The sequence below is a fragment of the Nerophis lumbriciformis genome, linkage group LG29 (genome assembly GCF_033978685.3).
Source record: "Nerophis lumbriciformis linkage group LG29, RoL_Nlum_v2.1, whole genome shotgun sequence".
NCBI lineage: Eukaryota > Metazoa > Chordata > Actinopteri > Syngnathiformes > Syngnathidae > Nerophis > Nerophis lumbriciformis.
Window position 1 is genome coordinate 13,340,001 of NC_084576.2, and position 20,699 is coordinate 13,360,699.

General features: G+C 39.1%; 1 protein-coding gene across 7 annotated transcripts in view; it reads right to left on the reverse strand.

Moving 5' to 3' along the window:
• mef2aa (myocyte enhancer factor 2aa) overlaps window positions 1–20,699 on the reverse strand; it is a 223,804-nt gene that overhangs the window by 23,671 nt on the left and 179,434 nt on the right. For all 7 annotated transcript variants that reach the window (XM_061925034.2, XM_072911837.1, XM_061925035.2 and 4 more), the window contains 2 exons: window positions 18,163–18,376; window positions 2,180–2,364 (listed from right to left, as the gene is read on the reverse strand). In XM_061925034.2, coding sequence (XP_061781018.1) covers window positions 2,180–2,364; window positions 18,163–18,376 — 399 coding nt within the window. The remainder of the gene's footprint in view (window positions 1–2,179; window positions 2,365–18,162; window positions 18,377–20,699) is intronic.

Below are 20,699 nucleotides of genomic sequence, written 5' to 3' on the forward strand. Positions count from 1 at the left end.
AATTGCTCTGTTTATTGTTGTTCTTAATGTTGCTGGGACGGGTTTGGTTTTGGAATTGGATTGGATTGCATTGTTGTGGTGTTGTTGTGTATTGTTTTGTTGATTGATTAATAAATTCATTAAAAAAAAAAAAATTAAAATAGCATTTAATATTTACGTATTTTGATCATTTTAGCATACGCGGCGCATTAATTTAAAAAAATGCATCACGTTTGCTTTTTTTTCATCACTGATTATTACTCACTGCAGACTTCATGAGAGCCAACAAAGTGTGGGTTGGGGGGAGAAAACTTATTTCCGTGTCGTTCTTGCCATTTCCGGGTCTTAAATGGCTGTCAAAGTGTACCAACTTGTCGGAATACCTATTCAGACTTTTTCTGTCCAGGTGAGATGCATAATTTATTATTCACTATGAACTTACAGAGAGCAAGGAAGCGAGGAAGCAGCAGACCACTCTATGATGTAAACATAGGGACACGCGGAAATTATTTTGTCGCCGCTATAAATAGTTGGTCTGCGTTTGCGTTTATAATAACAATATCACTAATACTTGGTTAATATTCAAGTCACGAAATGTAAATGGAGTATTGTTGGTGGTTTTTGAATGGTTCTTTATTGGATTTTATGGGCAAAATAGAGGAGCTCCCATTGGCTTAGCGGTAAGCAGACTTTTATTTACAAGTTAGAATGCAATAAAAAAAAATCCATCCGTTGTGAACGATAGGCAACATTCCAAAAAAAGTGCAGTTCCCCCTTTAAAGGGGAACATTATCACAATTTCAGAAGGGTAAAACCATTAAAAATCAGTTCCCAGTGGCTTATTTTATTTTTCAAAGTTTTTTTCAAAATTTTACCCATCACGCAATATCCCTAAAAAAAGCTTCAAAGTGCCTGATATTAACCATCGTTATATACACCCGTCCATTTTCCTGTGACGTCACATAGTGATGCCAATACAAACAAACATGGCGCATAGAACAGCAAGCTATAGCGACATTAGGTCGGATTCAGACTCGGATTTCAGCGGCTTAAGCGATTCAACAGATTACGCATGTATTGAAACGGATGGTTGTAGTGTGGAGGCAGGTAGCGAAAACGAAATTGAAGAAGAAACTGAAGCTATTGAGCCATATCGGTTTGAACCGTATGCAAGCGAAAACGACGAAAACGACACGACAGCCAGCGACACGGGAGAAAGCGAGGACGAATTCGGCGATCACCTTCTAACCAACGATTGGTATGTGTTTGTTTGGCATTAAAGGAAACTAACAACTATGAACTAGGTTTACAGCATATGAAATACATTTGGCAACAACATGCACTTTGAGAGTGCAGACAGCCCAGTTTTCATCAATTAATATATTCTGTAGAAAATACCCTCATCCGCTCTCTTTTCCTGAAAGCTGATCTGTCCAGTCCAGTTGGAAATGCATCTGCTTTGAGTGTCACAGGATATCCACACATTCTTGCCATCTCTGTCGTAGCATAGCTTTCGTCGGTAAAGTGTGCGGAACAAACGTCCAATTTCTTGCCACTTTCGCATCTTTGGGCCACTGGTGCAACTTGAATCCGTCCCTGTTCGTGTTGTTACACCCTCCGAAAACACACCGACGAGGCACGATGTCTCCAAGGTACAGAAACAGTCAAAAAAACGGAAAATAACAAAGCTGATTTGACTCGGTGTTTGTAATGTGTTTGAGAAAATGGAGGATTGCTTCCCGTTGTGACGTCATCGCTCCGAGAGCGAATAATAGAAAGGCGTTTAATTCGCCAAAATTCACCCATTTAGAGTTCGGAAATCGGTTAAAAATATATATGGTCTTTTTTCTGCAACATCAAGGTATATATTGACGCTTACATAGGTCTGGTGATAATGTTCCCCTTAAGGTTGAGACATTTTTCGAGCTAGCTCACTGAAAGTATTAGGAAACAAAACCAGCTTCAACAATCTTCTTTATGTTCAAGATATTTACAAAACATTTGGATTTTTAGCAAAAATGTTTTTCTCTCGCGCTGTTGATGTGTTTGAATCACGTAACACTGAAATCTTATATAAAGTCTTCCCTGCTGAGTGCAAGCTATAGGAGCTGTTTTGTCAATTATGGTCGCAGTAATAGCCAGATACTTTTGTCCATATGGTGCATGTTAAAGCGTGTGCGGCGGCGTGTGCTGTACTCACCAGCGGGGGCATCATCCCTTTGCTGGATGGAGGGATAACGACCCTTAGGTCTGGCTTGCGGCTTCCCATCCCCATGTTCCCCCCAGGGGGTGGCGGAGACTTGGTAGGCATGACTTTACCCAGACCGTTGCCGCTGGGCGTGTTGAGGAGGCCCGGGGAGCCCCTGGGGTTCACAAAACCGTTCCCTGCAGAGGTGCACAGCAACAGGAACACATCATCAAACCACAAACTGTGACTGACAACAATCCCAGTCGGCAACCTCTTCTCTCTATCGCACACACACACTTGTTGTTTTCCAGCTTGCTGCCGCACATAGCATTAAGTGTTTTCATCCCTCTGGGAAGTTCTAATAGACGTGGATAATTATCCCGAACAGTTACAAAAATAAAATGTCCATTTCAAAATTGATGAGCCTTTTGTTTTTTAGTGTGAATGATTACATCCAAAGTGCCTTCTTTGCATCTCCAGATGAGGGGCAGTTCCCTGACAAATGTACTGTGACTACTTAACAGAAACCATTATGGCAGCATGAAAACAAGTGGGAAAAAAACAAACCTGAGTGCGCACATGCAACAACAGCAACGTGCTGGACTCAATGCTCACACACTGACGTGCACGGTCATTTCCTTTTGATTAAAAAGAGTGCTCAGGTACTAAGGTTTTATTTCTGGATCAGCTGTAAAAGGCTTTGAACAAATGTGCTTTGTGTGTTTGTTTTAAAATATCAACACAATACCAATCATATCAAATACCATACAAGCTCATGTAAATGTATACATTCATAGAACTTGTTGGCAATGCTATGTATATATTGCAAATTTTGAACTATAAGCCACTACTTTTTTCCTACGTTTTGAACCCTGGGGCTTAGAAAAAGGTGCGGCAAATAGTATGATTTTTTTTTCAAAACAAGTAAACAACAAGTTTGTTATTGTGTGTGCTCTGGCTCCACCTTTTGGACGAGTTTGATCATTGCAAGTGCTGCAGTGTCCTTTCATTGAGTCCTTTCAACCGGAAGTAGAAGTGTCGTTCAGTCTTCTAGCCATCCAAAGCATTTCTAGTCGTATTGATTCTTCATTCATCACTCAAAGCAACGTTTGTAAGTTTTACAATATAACTAAAAGTGTTTACTAAACCGTCCCATGTGTGATGTCGGTCGGAGTGTTTTCATGCATATTTGTACGTGATATCGTAATGTAATGAAGCGAGCTTCGTTAGCAATAGCTAATATGCTCTACGTTTACCAGTGTACTTACAATGGCATTCTTTTTGTATTGTTTCAGTTTTAAAAATTCCTAAGTAAATTCATCAAAACATCATCATGGAGTTATTGAGTCTGTTAAGCTGATTGGAGAGCTAGCTTCCGCAGCGAGTGGGTCCATGACGATGACTTCTGTTTTGTTTGATCAGCCGTTTTACTGTGCTGTGACAGATACCGTTTGGAAAGGTATGTGAATGATTTACAGAATCTTTCTGTGCAAATAACTCATTTCACAACGAATACATCTGTGGCTAATACATAGAAAAACATTTTTTATTTCTAAAATTTAGTGGGTGCGGCTTATAAATCGGTGCACTCTATAGTCCGCAAAATACGGTACATGCCAAATTTATATAGATTTTTTAGGATGAGAACAGTGGAATGTTGTAATCACCCGCACTGAAAATAAGTGTGACATTTTTAAAAAGCATGGTAAAAAGAAGGGGAAGAAAGAATGAATGGTATCTGGCGCCGCATCAACAGATCAGTAACACTTCAACAAGTCGCTGACTTCTCTATTGTGTTCGGCGTGTCCGAGCGAAACAAAGTGTGTGTGCACGACGAGGAGGCTCTCTGCGTAGGAACATAATAGAACAATAGCCGCGCTGACTGCAGATAAGCGCCGGCAACAATTCACGGTCAAATAAACAGTTATGTAGCCCACAATAGTATCTCACAGCTGAATCAACAGTATATACACAAGCGTCCATCAGCTGTGACTTTGATCCCGTAAGAACTGGCAGCAGTGTTTATAGTGGCGTACTGTACATGTATACTGTATGTCCATGCGCTTAAAAATAGACGTGATGGGGACATTATGGAAACTTTTTAAAGGCTGAATGATCGACGCTACTTTCAACATTTCTTCCAATTTATTCAATTGCTGGATCGTCAACAATGGTTACACGTGATTACCTAGTACTGTACTGTATCTGTATACATTATGTCACCAATAGGCCTGGGTCGATAACACATTTTGCTTGACGATATTTTGACCTACAAATTATTGCCGATAAACAATATTATTGGGATTCTTTTTAAGACCAAAATAGCTACTGATGTAATGATAATATATAATAATAGTGCAAGTATACCCTTTCAAATACAATAAACTTTATGTCAATCATCAATCTTTTAAAATGTATTTATATAGACCATAATCACAAGTGTCTCAAAGGGCTGCATAAGGCACAACGACATACCACATCAGAGCAAGAAAAAATTCAACCCAATGGGAACAACCAATAAAATTAATAAACAAACAACTTTTTCTTGTATACTTTAACATTGTAAGTGAAAAGTACACATTTAAATTATATCTCCTCTAAGGTTATACTTCTCCTCTTTTGTTGAGAACAATTGTTGTAGATTATTGGGTAACAGGTTATAGTTTGCTTTGTGCAAAATTTAAAATATTTGTGATTAAAGGCCTACTGAAACCCACTACTACCGACCACGCAGTCTGATAGTTTGTACATCAATGATGAAATTTTAACATTGCAACACATGCCAATACGGCCGGGTTAGCTTACTAAAGTGCAATTTTAAATTGCGTGCGAAATATCCTGCTGAAAACGTCTCGGTATGATGACGTCTGCGCGTGACGTCACGGATTGTAGAGGACATTTTGGGACAGCATGGTGGCCAGCTATTAAGTCGTCTCTTTCATCGCAAAATTCCACAGTATTCTGGACATCTGTGTTGGTGAATCTTTTGCAATTTGTTCAATGAACAATGGAGACAGCAAAGAAGAAAGCTGTAGGTGGGAAGCGGTGTATTGCGGCAGGTGTTGTGCTAGATAACGCACCCCCGCCGTAGAATGCACCCCTTGACTGTTGTGCCGGATAACACAGCCGGTGTTTCATTGTTTACATTCCCGGAAGATGACAGTCAAGCTTTACCATTGGCCTGTGGAGAACTGGGACAACAGAGACTCTTACCAGGAGGACTTTGAGTTGGATACGCAGACGCGGTACCGTGAGTACGCATGCAGCTGCGGCTTCCAAACATTTGATCGCTTGCCCGTACGTGCATGCCGCTATGTGCATGTCACGTACGCAACTTTGGGGACTTTGGGGAAATATATGCGCTGTATGAACTTTGGGGAGGTGAACGGTACTTTGGGCTGTGGGATTGAGTGTGTTGTGCAGGTGTTTGAGTTGTATTGACGGGTTATATGGACGGGAGGTGGGAGGTGTTTGTTATGCGGTATTAATTTGTGGCATATTAAATATAAGCCTGGTTGTGTTGTGGCTAATAGAGTATATATATGTCTTGTGTTTATTTACTGTTTTAGTCATTCCCAGCTGAATATCAGGTCCCACCCGCCTCTCACAACATCTTCCCTATCTGAATCACTCCCACTGCCCTCTAGTCCTTCACTCTCACTTTCCTCATCCACAAATCTTACATCCTCGCTCAAATTAATGGGGAAATCGTCGCTTTCTCGGTCCGAATCGCTCTCGCTGCTGGTGGCCATGATTGTAAACAATGTGCAGATGTGAGGAGCTCCACAACCTGTGACGTCACGCTCCTCGTCTGCTACTTCCGATACAGGCAAGGCTTTTTTATCAACGACCAAAAGTTGCGAACTTTATCGTCGATGTTCTCTACTAAATCCTTTCCGCAAAAATATGGCAATATCGCAAAATGATCAAGTATGACACATAGAATGGACCTGCTATCCCCATTTAAATAAGAAAATCGCATTTCAGTAGGCCTTTAAATAAATAAAGAGTTTGTGTGTTCTCTATATCCAACATTATGTTTTATTCTAACTGATCTTTTTTGTAACACCATTAGTGAATGAAGCGCACATTTGTAGTTATTTCCCCATATTTCTACACAATAACTCAGATATGGTAACACTAGTGAGCAGTAGAGAATATGAAGAGATTTTTGGTCCAGAACATATTTTTGCTTTATTCATTATTGACGTGTTTCTTGCTATTTCATGTTGTATATATATTTTACATGAGGTTTCCAGTTCATTTTATCATCTATTATTACACCCAAAAATGTGTTTTCTCTTACCCCTTCAATATCTACTACGTGTATTTGCATTTGTACTTGACTTTACTTCTACTGTTACCAAATAGCATTATTTTAGTTTTACTCAAATTCAAAGATAGTATGTTTTTGTCAAACCATGATTTTAATTTGTTCATTCCTTCTGTTATTATTTGTATTAGCTTTTGTGTGTTCTCTCCTGAACAAAACGCAGTTGCGTCATCTGCAAATAATACTAATACTATCTTTGTAACTTAACAAATGTCGTTTATATAAAAATTTTACCAATGTTGGTCCCAGTATTGATCTTTGAGGTACGCCACAAGATATTTTAAACTCTGTAGATGTTTGTTCTCCTATCTTCATGTGTTGCTTCCTGTTGGTTAAGTAGCTTTTTACCCAGTTCAAGACCAACCCTCCGACGCCATTCCGCTCTAATTTATTAATTAAGATATTATGATTGATTAAGTGGTAGAAAATGGATGGATGTGGCAAATGCTAGTATTGCATAAACACTGCTGCTACGCACTGTTTACTATCTCTTGCATTGGAAATCTCTTCCATTATTTAGATTAATGCCATTGATGTTGAAATGTTGGCTCTTTATCCGTATTGGCTGTCTGTGAGTGTTTCATTTTTATTCATTTTTATAAATGGCTGATTAAGTTATTGTGTTCTGTTTTAATGCCTTGAACCGGAAGTAAAACTGTCCATAGGGTTTCTGCTCAAAAGTATTCTTCACTCACCAAACAAAGCAATGTTTGTAAGTTTCACAATTTAACTAAAACAATTCTAAACCATCCCATGTGTGATGTCTGTAGGGGTGTTTTCATGCGTATCATAATGTAAAGACGCAAGCGTTGTTAGCATTAGCTAATATGCCAACACGTCTACGAGTGTCTCTATTAGTATTATTAACTACAACGGCATTCTTTTTGTATTGTTTCAGTTTCACAAATTCCTCAATAAATTCACCAAAACATCACCGTGGATTTAATGAGTCTGTTTCGCTGATTGGGGAGCTAGCTTCCACAGCTAGTGGGTCCATGATGATGACTTCCGTTTTGTTTGATCAGCCGTTTTACTGCCGTGTTACAGATACTGTTTGGAAACAATTAGGTGTGTAAATAAACACTTACAAAATAACTATTTTCGCAACGTATATATCTGCGGCTTATAGTCCGTTGCAGCTATCCATCCCATCCATTTTCTACCGCTTGTCCCTTTCGGGGTCGCGGGGAGTGCTGGAGTTGATGTCATCTGCATTCGGGCGGAAGGCGAGGTACACCCTGGACAAGTCGCCACCTCATCGCAGGGCCAACACAGATAGACAGACAACATTCACACTCACATCCACACACTAGGGCCAATTTAGTGTTGCCAATCAACTTATCCCCAGGTGCATGTCTTTGGAAGTGGGAGGAAGCCGGAGTACCCGAAGGGAACCCACGCAGTGAACAAGCAAACTCCACACAGAAAGATGCCGAGCCCAGGATTGAACTCAGGACCTTCGTATTGTGAGGCACATGCACTAACCCCTGTTCCACCGTGCCCGTTGCAGCTAATATATGGAAAAATATTTTTTCTTCTAAAATGTATTGGGTGCGACTTATGTACTGGTGCGCTCTATAGTCCGGAAAATACGGTAATTAATTTGATCATCGACATAACTTATTAACAAATCCATTAGATTAATTAAGTTAGTTGAATAATATTAGTGCAGCTCAAGGCCCAAATGCCCCCCCACACTCCTACAAATCCCACCGCACCCCAAGCCCCCGATGCTGTGATGAAACTATGTTTTTGGTCATGCCATGGACAGCAGCTTGCTAGTTGAAATCAGAAAAGTCTCGCGTGTGCCTCCTCTTGAAGACAGATGGCAGTGATTTGCATTTGGCAGCACGAGTCACTTCTGGGCCACCTCTTTACTCATTTCATTCTTTTTGTTAAGATCTACGTCTAAGGTGTTTATCAATAAAAATACAGTACTAATTATATTGAAATATTTGTTTTTATTCGGGAATTTAAAGTATGTGTTTTCCTCTGCAAACAGATTACATGTGTTATATTAATTTGTGCATAGAAATATTACTTGTGGATTTTTTAAAAAGTGAGGCTTATTTTGAAGATCTTTTATTTGTTATTTTCTGCATTCTTCTGTACTAAAATCTGTTCCAGTCGGGCAAAGACTGACAGACACTCCCTTGCAATTGAGTAGACTAATTTAGACATGGCATGATTAACACACAAATTAACACTTATAACTTTAGGGAATGTGCATCCATCTGATTAAGATGTCACACATGTCTCAGGATCCGGCGGCCCCTTGACAATGGTTGCCAAGAAAGAAGATTTATTAACGCGCACTACAAATGCAGCTTTGACTTCTAAGCAACTTAGAAAGCCATCCCAATTGGATTTCCACATGACTGTAACTTTAAATATTTGAGCATGTTTTTTGTGCAATATATAGATATGGATCAAATGTAACGGGACAGAGTTAGGTTGAGGGTTCAGGTAGTGTTCACTGTGCCAAGACCACAAGGTTGAAAACCATCCCTGAACAGAGGAGGTGGTCTGCGACACCACCTGTCTTCCACATACAACACTGTCCTTTCAACCATTCCTAAAAGACTCTGCAATTTGGCCTTCAGCAAATAACAGGAGTTAGAAACATTCTGGTCCCCTCCTGTGACCAGAATACCATTTGTGTCATTACTGAATGGAATGCTAACATGAGTGATTCCGACCATTTTGGACTGGTAGTAGTCGATCCACAGCGATCGTTCTGCCACACAATACCTCAATGCTAACGAGGGGAAATTATACCCCAACAACTGTCGTTGGCTTTGACAGTTAGGATTGCTTGTTTGCATCACAGCAGTTGTTTTTCTCACTACGATAGGGCAAAACCATCTTTGCCCAGGCCCACCTGGTTTTTGGGGTATAAATGTTTGGGGTTTTGGCACCAGCCGCTAGACTAGATCTGACCAATCTAAGTCTATGATCATGAACTGATGAAGCCTACTCGGATGAGAGGCGAAACGTCTTCTCGGACAAACCAAACAGTCCACTTACGATCGATTGAATGCCTTGAGATGACAATGACCTGGATGAATGAGAACATCCATAGCCATGAAAACTTCAGACATTTTTTAAAACTATGTTTTACTATATTACTTTGAAAAAAATTAACTTTTAGAGGGATTGGAGAGGCATATGTAAGGAGTTAATGTTAGAAATGAAAGTCGGGATTAAGTCAGGTGAAAATATATGAATAATAAAAAAAGAGGAAACATGCGTTTAAACAGCGTGAAAATCTCTCCAAAAACAGAAAAAAATAGATATTGTGATAGATATTGTGCAAGGTTCCATTGTTGACTGTAACTTGAACTCACTTTTAGGATATCCTTTTTGGTTTCACAGAATTATTCGATGGTACATTGGAACTCAGTTAAATTTAGGTTTTGTAGTATTGAAATACTGAATTGAAACTTGCTACAATTTATAGTTACTAGTGATGGGTCAAAGGTTACAGAAACATTGATGCAGTAATAAATATCATATCTGCTTGTTCATTGCAACTTTGATTTTAAAATCTAGGGCTGTGAATCTTTGGGTACCACACGATTCGATTCAGAATCAATTCTCGGTTCAAATCGATTCTAGATTTAAAATCAATAATTTTTATTTACATTAGATGCCAGTTCTCTGATTAACTACATTCTTCCATTAAAAATATAAACAGCAGTCATATATTTCTATATTACTTAAAAATAAATCAACAGTGGTTGAGCAGGACTGATTGAATAAAAAAATCGATTTTTTAATTTTTTTAATCAAATAAGAATAGCTATTCATTATAAAAAAGGGTTTTTTTTGACACTCCTACAAAGTATTTGTGTTACAGAATGGTTTTGGTATGAAATGAAAACCCATGAGCAACAGCAGACGGCTATTTCAAGAATACAAGCGGGAAATGAATCTGCAAATGTTCCCTGACATGACCAATAATGTACGCCGGTATGTGAGACAACTTAGTGAGAGGAAAAACCTCGCCCAACAATTACACCACGTTGCAAACCGACACACCAAAGTATACATTGACTGCACTGACGAGGAGAGAACTGATGATATCCCACGGCACCCTGGTCATCTGGCACCTTAAAAAGGCTGTGGCTGCGGTCATATTAGCAGTTGTGAAGGAGTGGAGCTATGTCAGGAATGGTCATCTGACAACAAGCCTGGAGGCTTTTCTCCTCCCTGTGGTCTCTGGTGTTTGGTACAAACAACAGCTGCAACCAGCTCACCCTGTGCCCATTGCTCACTGACACCAGACCTCAGCACAAACAAGCAACAAGGTGGTCCTCCGCCATGTCAATCCAACAGAAAACTTAACATGGTAAAAGACATTATCTATCATCACAAAACTAAAAAGGAAAAAACTAATCACTCTACGATAAATGTAAAATAAAGTGAAACTACTCTACTTTGAAGGCGTGTGTCAGCAGGCAGCACTCATGATGCTTCTCTGAGCAGAAGTCACACGTGATCACATTTTAAAGTCAAGTATTGACTTTTGAGGCATTCCCCCCCAGATAATTAAGGCTGAACTCCGAATTATTTCATTATGCAACACCCACTTTTCTTGCATGTTTTGTTTGCTTTGAATTCATAGGGGCGTTTTTCTAATTCTCAATTGCCAATCAGTTGCCTTGTTCTAGCGATGGGTAAATGATGCCATTATGAGTGCGAAGCTGTATTGACAATGCACTGAAACTGTGTTGGTGTTACATCACGGTCATCCGCCATCTACTGGATTTAGGGCTCCAACGATTAATCGATGAGTAAAAAAAGCTTTGTTTTCTGTTTTGTTGCTTCCATTATTCGTTTTATGACTGCCACTAATAAAAATGTATCAAGGAGTGCCCGGAACTTAAAATACGTGGACATAGTTTCGGCATAGCCGCTGCAATAGCGTGCACGTGAGAGTGTACATATAATCTTATACTTTATCTTTGTATTAATGCACACATTAAAAGTGTAATTCCAATGTTGATGATGTGCATTTAGAAGAGAAGAAAACATTTTGTTTATTTCAACTGTTTTCCCTAAAATCCGCGTTGAGGCCATACTGTTTAGTCTGTTTTATCCGATTACTCAATCAAGTACTCATCTAGAAGGCACAAGACATTGGAACAACGTTGAGAACTTGTTGAATTAGGTCCTGACGTTGAGCAACTCAAACCTAACGTTGGAACAACATGCTTTTTGGCTACGTTTCGTCAATGTTGGGTTCCGACGTTGATTTGACCATTGAATTTTGGTCATTTCCCAACCGATATTCTACAACACAAATACAACGTTGAAACAACATCTTTTTGGCGACGTTTAATGAATGTTGGGTTCTGACGTTGATTTGACCGATGCATTTTGGTCATTTCCCAACCAATATTCTACAACACAAATACAACGTTGAAAAAACAAGCTCATTGACGACGTTCATTCAATGTCATGTTGTGACGTTGATTTGACCATTGAATTTTGGTTATTTCCCAAGACACCAACATATTCACAATTTACAAATGCAACTATTTTGCAATGTTGTTTCAAAGTCAGTTTTAGAGGACATGTATGTATAACAGTGACATGCAGTCACTAGAGGCAGGTGAGGTTGAGCCTCACCTGCCATCATGGAAAGAAAAATAATTTAAAAAGAAAAAAAAATAATTAAATTGTTATATGTATGCAGTGATTATACTATAAAGTTATTTTCCATTTAACTTCACCAGTTTTAGATTATTTTTATTCAAAATCGCTGAATTTTCACATTTGCCGTTCAAATACTGAGAAGAGACGGTGCGGTGATCAGCAGCCAGGCACGTCACTGCGTTGTGCCTCAACATGGATTGCGGACTCGGCTAACTGCTGGCCTGCTGTGCAGTGAGACCGTATTGCTATATGAACTATATTATACATTTCCATAGTTTAGTTAGCTGAGGTATATAATGTACAGTGTATTTTGTCAACAACTGTATGTGTGTAACGTATTTCTTGTGCTGAACAATCATAAAACTGCTGCGAAGACGCACTGGCTGAGGCTCGCAGTAATCCCGCCTCCTTGTCCCGACGGGAGTGCCCCACCAACCAAAGCCCACACCCAAACCCCCCACGTGCAAGACCGAATCCACTCAAAAAAGTCACCCAACAAGAAGCCAAAAAGTGCAAAAACAACAATGCTCGCGTTGGAGGAGCCGCGAACGACCGTAGGGCCACAACATTAGGTACACCTGCAGACTGCAGCACGGATTTCATATTTCATTCATTCACAACTCCTCCAACACGAACATTATTGTTTTTGCACTTTTTGGCTTCTTATTAAATAACTTTTTAAAAAGATTCAATCTTGCACGTGGAAAGTTTAAGTGTGGGCTTTAGTTGATATAACACTCTCATCAGGGGGTGCATTCTACGGCGGGGGTGCATTAATCCAGCACAACCATAATAACGTTTTTTTTTATTAAATGTGCTTTTTTGTGTGCTACAGTTTGTATGTGTAAAGTTAAAGTTAAGTTAAAGTACCAATGATTGTCACACACACACTAGGTGTGGTGAAATTTGTCCTCTGCATTTGACCCATCCCTTCATCACCCCCTGGGAGGTGAGGGGAGCAGTGGGCAGCAGCGGCGCCGCGCCCGGGAATAATTTTTGGTGATTTAACCCCCAATTCCAACCCTTGATGCTGAGTGCCAAGCAGGGGAGAATGCTGCTATGAGCTTTTAAACATAACCCGTTAACTGCTGCCAATCAAATGGTGAATAAGATACTCTTTAGGGTCCACATGTTTGTAAATCTGACTGTGATGAAGTCAGTGCCTCACCGGCCATGAACCTCACCGCACGTCACTGATGTATAATCAACGTTGAATAAATGTTTTGTGCCTGCTGGGCAAATACTAAAATAACTGATGGCTGCAGCCTTAGCTGGATTAAAAAGTTGGACATACAAATAAAATGAACAGTTAGCAAATGTAATAGTTTGTGTTATTTTTATAGGAATAGCTTTGCAGATGGAAACATGAAACACACAACTGTGGTCAATGAGTCAAATAGTAGAAACTAGAATATAAAACATGTTTTTAGTTATTTCACCTTTTCTTGTTAAGTACATAACTCCACATGTGTTCATTCATAGTTTTAATGCCAATCTACAATGTAAATAGTCATGAAAATAAAGAAAACGCATTGAATGAGAAGGTGTGTCCAAACGTTTGGCCTGTACTGTATCTTTTCATTAAATGAAAAATAAATAAACAGACTTTATGGCACTAGCTTGACCCAGAAACAGACTAATAACATTTACAGTATTTCTTGTGTATTCCACTGTACTCGTAATTATGCATCTTAGGAATCATTTAAACAAGCTCAGGGTATCAATTCAATATTGTACCAACAAAAATAACTAAAAACCCTTCTTACTTACTAAACCTTCTCATGTGTGATGTCTCTAGGAGCGTTTTCATGAATTGGTGTACGTGCTATCATTATGAAATCAAGTTAGCATTACCTAATATGCTAACACATTTACCAGTGTCTGTATTAGTATTATTAACTTGCATCTTCATTCATTCTTTTTGTATTGTTTCAGTTTCACAAATTCCTCATTAAATTCACCAAAAAGTCACTGTGGAGTTATCAAGTCTGTTTCGCTGATTGGAGTGCTAGCTTCCGCAGCTAGTGGGTCCATTACGATGACTTCTGTTTTGTTTATTTATCCGTTTTACTGCCGTGTTAGACACCGTTGGGAAACAAAAAGCTATGGAAATAAACATTTACAATCTCTTTCTGTGTAAATAACTCATTTTACAACATACATACCTGCGGCCCAATATATGTTATATATTTGGTAAGAAGCTGTACAAAGCAGAGTGACGAGGAACGGGTTAAACGCCACCTGCCATCGTCGCTCACACGGCACATAGCAGCCACGACAGGCTGTTCGGTCATTGTGTACTGAGGACTTAGTGGGATATCATGGCCTGAATACCACCAGGGTTATGCCGGTCTAGGCGTCTTACGGGGCCCTCACCAGCCTTAAAAGGGCCGCTAAAGTGGCGCGGGGCACAGATGCACCTGTCAGTAGAGGGAAGGAGGGGGGAGGGGCTAAATGCTGCATCTATTTGCCAGACAAAATCAGTCGGTTAGCATCTTCAAGTGCGTGTGTACAACAAGCATTTCCTCTGCTAATAGGAGGTCTGCGTGTGAGCATGCAGAGGAGGCCCGGGTCCAATCAGCCACTGATAGTGCACACGGTCCTGAACCAATCGCAGATGGATACATAACGATCCAGCTCAAGTGCGCAGCGGGAGGTCTACTGGGCAGAGCTACAGAGAGCAAATAAATGTCTCCGGGGAGGACTCACCCGCTGGGCTGGAGCCCACGCCGCTTGGCACTGAGGGGTCTGTGGTATCCAGCACGGAGTGATATGATTACCATCTGCATCCTTCTGCAGAACGAGCATCGGCGTGTGATGGAGGTGCCAGACCAGACATGAAAATGTCCTGTAGATTTATCTTCACAACCCATAAAAGGGAACCGAGTCCCCCCCCTCCACGTCCCCATGACAGGGGCATTTGAAAAAAAAAAAAAAAAAAAAGGCAGCGAACGCAGCGTTCCACCATGACGATGCACTTGCAGCCAGCCATCAATCATGCATTTGGAAATTAAGGATCTATCAAGGCCTCTCTTAAAAGTTTTATGAAGCGAGAGGACACGTTCCAGGAGATGAAGTGAAGTCAAAGCACACCAACAGAATCCCAACGTGAGTCTTTTTTTTCAACAGAAATACACTGATTAGACTACAAATACCGGAGAGATCCAGCGAGTTTGTATGTGCACCGCGAAGAGGAAGGTGTCAGACACTTCTCCATAAGAAGTCACATCTGAAGGAGACATTTCGCACCTCGCTGCATGTACTTCAATCGTATGCAGCGCGGGGCCGCGTCTTGCAAAACGCCATCTGGGCTGATAGAATCGGACGAGTCATCCGAGTACCGGCGTGCACGTCTTTTATTTTCCGCCGCGTTCGTACGTTGTAAAAAAATGTCAGAGGGCGAGCAAAGAAAGCATCGCGTCAACGCCTGGTGAATAAATATGACATGGTAGCATGACCTCAGTTCACATTCAGTAGGATTGCTAACCCTACTGTACATGTACTGTACATCTCCATACAGTGGCCAGGGGTGAATATTTATAAGTCGCAATTTTTTTTCCTGCGCTTTGAACCCTTCAGTTTATAAAATGGTGCGGATAATCTATGGATTTTTCTTCGCTGACGGCCACCATGCAAAAGGATTTTTGAAAAACCCAAGCAAATACACTGATTATGTTACTGTTTGTGCTATGGCACCATCTTTTGAGCGAATTCGCTCACTGTTGGCTCAGTGTTGCATTGCCCTTCTGTTTAGCCTAGTGCTTTCAACCGGAAGTACAGTTGCCGTTCGGTCTTCTAGTCATGCATAGCGTTTCTACTCGTATGGATTCTTCAGTCTTCACTCCAAGCAACTTTTGTAAGTTTTACAATATAACTAAACCACTTCTTACTTACTAAATCGTCTCATATGTGATGTCTGTAGGAGTGTTTTCATGCATTTTTGTACGTGCTATCGTTATGAAATCAAGCTAGCGTCGATAGCATTACCTAATATGCTAACACATTTACCAGTGTCTGTGTTAGTATTATTAACTTACAATGGCATTCTTTTTGTATTGTTTCAATTTCACAAATTCCTTAGTAAATTCACCAAAACGTCACAGTGGACTTATCAAATCTGTTTCGCTGATTGGAAAGCTAGCTTCCGCAGCTAGTGGGTCCATGATGATGACTTCTGTTTTGTTTATTCAGCCGTTTACTGCCATGTTACAAACACCGCTGGGAAACAATAAGCTATGTAAATAAAAATTTACAAAATCTTTGTGTTTAAATAACTAATTTTAAAACGTATATATCTGCGGCTCATAGACCGGTGCGGCTAATATATGGAAAAAGAAATGTCTTCCAAAATTTAGTGGGTGAAAATGCAGTATTTATTTAGCTCAAGGCAGGGGGCTTTTTAAACAATTTTAAATACACTTTTATGATAATATTTAATAAAACAGTGATACTGTACCTCAACTTCCATATACCTCACTTTTCATATGAATCCCATTTTGATAAAATCGTTCGCTGTTCACCAAGTTTCCATATGCTGGCTCCGTAATCATATGGCCACACATTGCTCATAACAAATATGTCTGCTTGCCCTTGTAGAGCGCCCTAACAAAGAATCCCACGCATTTGTGTATATGTACGTTAACATACACTTCAAAAACGAATTATCAAATTATTTTTTTTTTTTAAATAATTTATAAAATATGTCTTTAATTAATTAGAATTTGAATCAAATACATAAATGTGTCAATTGATTTAATGCAAAAGAAGATTTCATTATTTAGTACATTTATTCATCATTTAATTAATAATTGATTTCATTATTTTGTGATTTAATTAAATATTTCATAATTTAATGAATCACTGCTCAATTTAATTAATTATTTAATTACTACACATTTTTACGATTTAATTAATGATTTCACGATTTCAATTATTTGAATGATTTATTTTTTAAAAATCCAAAATGTAATTAATTGTTTTATTATTTTACTATATTTTTATGATTGAATTGATTATTTCATAATTTACTAAGTTATTTCATGAGCCTATTTCACCTGTCAAACTCACCCATCAAAGTGAGTAGGCGGGGCTAACAAAATAGTCCAATCATTGCTTTGTTCCAATCGAATCAACCAACTATGAGCGGTACTACAGGTTTACGGCTTTCGACGAGCGCTGCAAATTGTGAGTTCAAATATTGAATTTCTTTATTTTTTTCACGTTTGATATGTTTTTACAAATATTCTAATTTTGAGGGTACCATGTAGAGATATGTTTTAATGGCTGATGCAAGTTTATGCACTGGAAAATAGCCCGTTTTTGTTCACTATTGAGGTGATTCAATGCGTATTAGTGTGCAAGTGTGTTTCTGTATAATATTACTCCAACTGTGGTCATGTGGTAACATAATTATTGGTATTTTGAGAGGTATCTAAAGTTAAAAAGTTAAAAAGTTAAAGTACCAATGATTGTCACACACACACTAGGTGTGGCGAAATTATTCTCTGCATTTAACCCATCACCCTTGATCACCCCCTGGGAGGTGAGGGGAGCAGTGGGCAGCAGCGGTGGCCGCGCCCGGGAATCATTTTTGGTGATTTAACCCCCAATTCCAACCCTTGATACTGAGTGCCAAGCAGGGAGGTAATGGGTCCCATTTTTATAGTCTTTGGTATGACTTGGCCGGGGTTTGAACCCACAACCTACCGATCTCAGGGCGGACACTCTAACCACTAGGCCACTGAGTAGGTAAAATCTATTAAAGTCGGACTAAGTAGGACATCACTGAATGCCTAGATGTGAAATGTACGGCCCGCCACTGAATAATATAGTTATTCTTTGTCAAATGTGTTTTGTGTTAATAGCATTGGGTATCTTAAACTAATTCAATGGATTTACTTTATTTCTTATGGAAAAAAGTGACTACTATCATAAACTAGTATACATAACATTTTCTTTAAAAGGGAAAAATGTGTAGTGCACTGACCACCGACCAACTAACCTGCGCTGGCGGGCCTTTGGGGGCCCCCACTGGAGCCCACGTTCCTATGCGAAGAGGCCTGTGGAGGAGACAGCATCCCGTTGTCGGCCAGGGAGGCTGCGGCCGCCGCTAACGTCTGGCTGCCCAGAGTCCCTCCCAGCTGGTACATGGCGTTCGGATTGGACACAGGCACCGCCACGTGCATGGAGAAGTTCTGCTGGGGCAATGCCGTGGGCTGCAAGAAGAACACAAACACACATTTTTACACACTAACACAACTGACCAAGGTCTGATGCTGATGATCAGTGGTTGTCATGGTATCATCAAGTAAGAGCTTGCTTTAATAAAATGACACAGATTTACAAAAAAAAGCCAGCTTTTACACATCTCACACTGAATAAACAGCAACATACTGTACACAATACTCACTTATCTATAAACAGTCAATGAAAACCTTAAAATGCATATGTCCAACTTTTAACAGTAAATGTGTAACTAACAGGTCATTATTTACAACATTTTGGATGGGTACCTTTTAGCTGTCAATGACACAAGGAAATGGCAAAAAAAATTGTATTAAAAGGTATTATTAGACTTGTTTGCATTATTCTAAGCCATAGTATATTAATATAATGGCTATATAATTAATAATGAATTTAATTGGATATTAAGAGTATGTGAAAATTATACTTCTACCTTGTTTACTTCCGTGACGACCCTCTTAAGAGTTGTGTAATCAATCAGAAATATCAAGCAGCTAAAATGCCCCAAACATGGATAGGTGTGGAGAAAGTGTTTTGCATGTTTCCCATGATGCTTTGCAAGGGATTTAAATGGGTGTAATTCCTATTTGTTTTTATGGTGCATGGACATTTTATAATATCCACAAATTGTGTTGTTTTTGTTTTGTTTCCACCATGACTAGGGAAGGTTGTTTGCATTGGGTCTTATAAGTAAATATTGTGGGTTTGTTTCCAAATTTAGCATGCTAAGTGGTCATAGACCTGAAATACTTATGTTGTCCACAAGATGATGACAAAGTAATAGAATAGAAATTAACTTTTAAAATGAATTTAAATCTCCCTGTGGCCAAATGCCTTACACGTCTCTCGGGCCAAATTGAAGTTTGGAGTTTGGACACCCCTTTTCTAAGGGCTCCTGGTAATAAACCTGTATTCAGACATATTAGTACGGTATTTTTTTTTGTACACAGAACATTTTGTAGAGAAAGAAAGAAAAATATATATATATTTTAAATGAATTAAACTTAATTAAAACATCATAGGTTAAAATGTTTCATGCATTTATATTATTTAAATCCCTTATTTATTATCATTAAAATGTTGGTATTTTAATAAAACATTAAATGTCTCAAATAATTCATAGACTTTCTTAATGATACAAGTCGGAATGAGAACTGAAACCCGGTTCCATAATAGCACCGGTGCCAACGGAAACGGTAGTAACCAGCGTGTCAGGAAAATTACTTAAAAAAAGTAATTACTCATTACTTTCCCCAAAAAATAATTGAATTACTAACTGAATCTTTTTTTTAATAATGAGAAAGTAATAGATGTGTTAAATTTTTTCATAAAGTTTCATATATCTGGTGTATGCAGTGGAGAGATGTTTCATGGGAGAAGTGTGCCTGAGTATGTGCCTTTAAAAGGTGGTGCCTGTTGCCATGTGAAACGTGACGTCTGCGATGGCGCGCTTTTTGGCTGTTTTACCTTAGCATTGGTAGTGTGCTGACTGGAAGGAGATTTAGTGCTTTCAACCGGAAGCAGAAGTGCCGTTCTGTCTTCTAGGCGTCCATAGCGGTTCTACTCGAATGGATTCCTCATTCATCACGCCAAGCAACATTTACAATATAACTAAAATTGTTTATACTTACTAAACCATCCCATGTGTGAGGTTTGTAGGAGTGTTTTTATGCATACTTGTACGTGCCATCGTAATGAAATCAAGCTAGCGTCGTTAGCATTAGCTTATAAGCTAACACGTTTATGTGTGTCTATCTCAGTATTATTAACTTACTATCTTTTTGTATTGTTTCAGTTTCACAAATTCCTCAGTAAAATCTTCATATTGTCACCGTAGTGTTATTGAGTCTGTTTATCTGATTGGAGAGCAAGCTTCCGCAGTTAGTCGGTCCATTACGATAAATTCTGTTTTGTTTGATCTGCCGTTTCACTGCCGTGTTACAGGCACCATTTGGAAACAATTAAAGTATGTAAATAAACATTTGCAGAATTGTTCTACGTAAAAAACTATTTCGCAACATATATGTCTGCGGATTATAGTACGCTTCGTCTAAAATTTAGTGGGTGCGGCTAATATATAGTCCGTAAAATATGGTAATAAAAAGGACAATTCTGATAACAGTAGATGTTACCAGAACCATTTAGAAAAGGGGTGTCAAACTCGTTTTCATTGAGGGCCACATCGCAGTTATAGTTGCCCTCAGAGGGCCGATTTTAACAATGAGCAATATATGAATATACATGTATATATATATATACATATATATATATATATATATATATATATATATATAT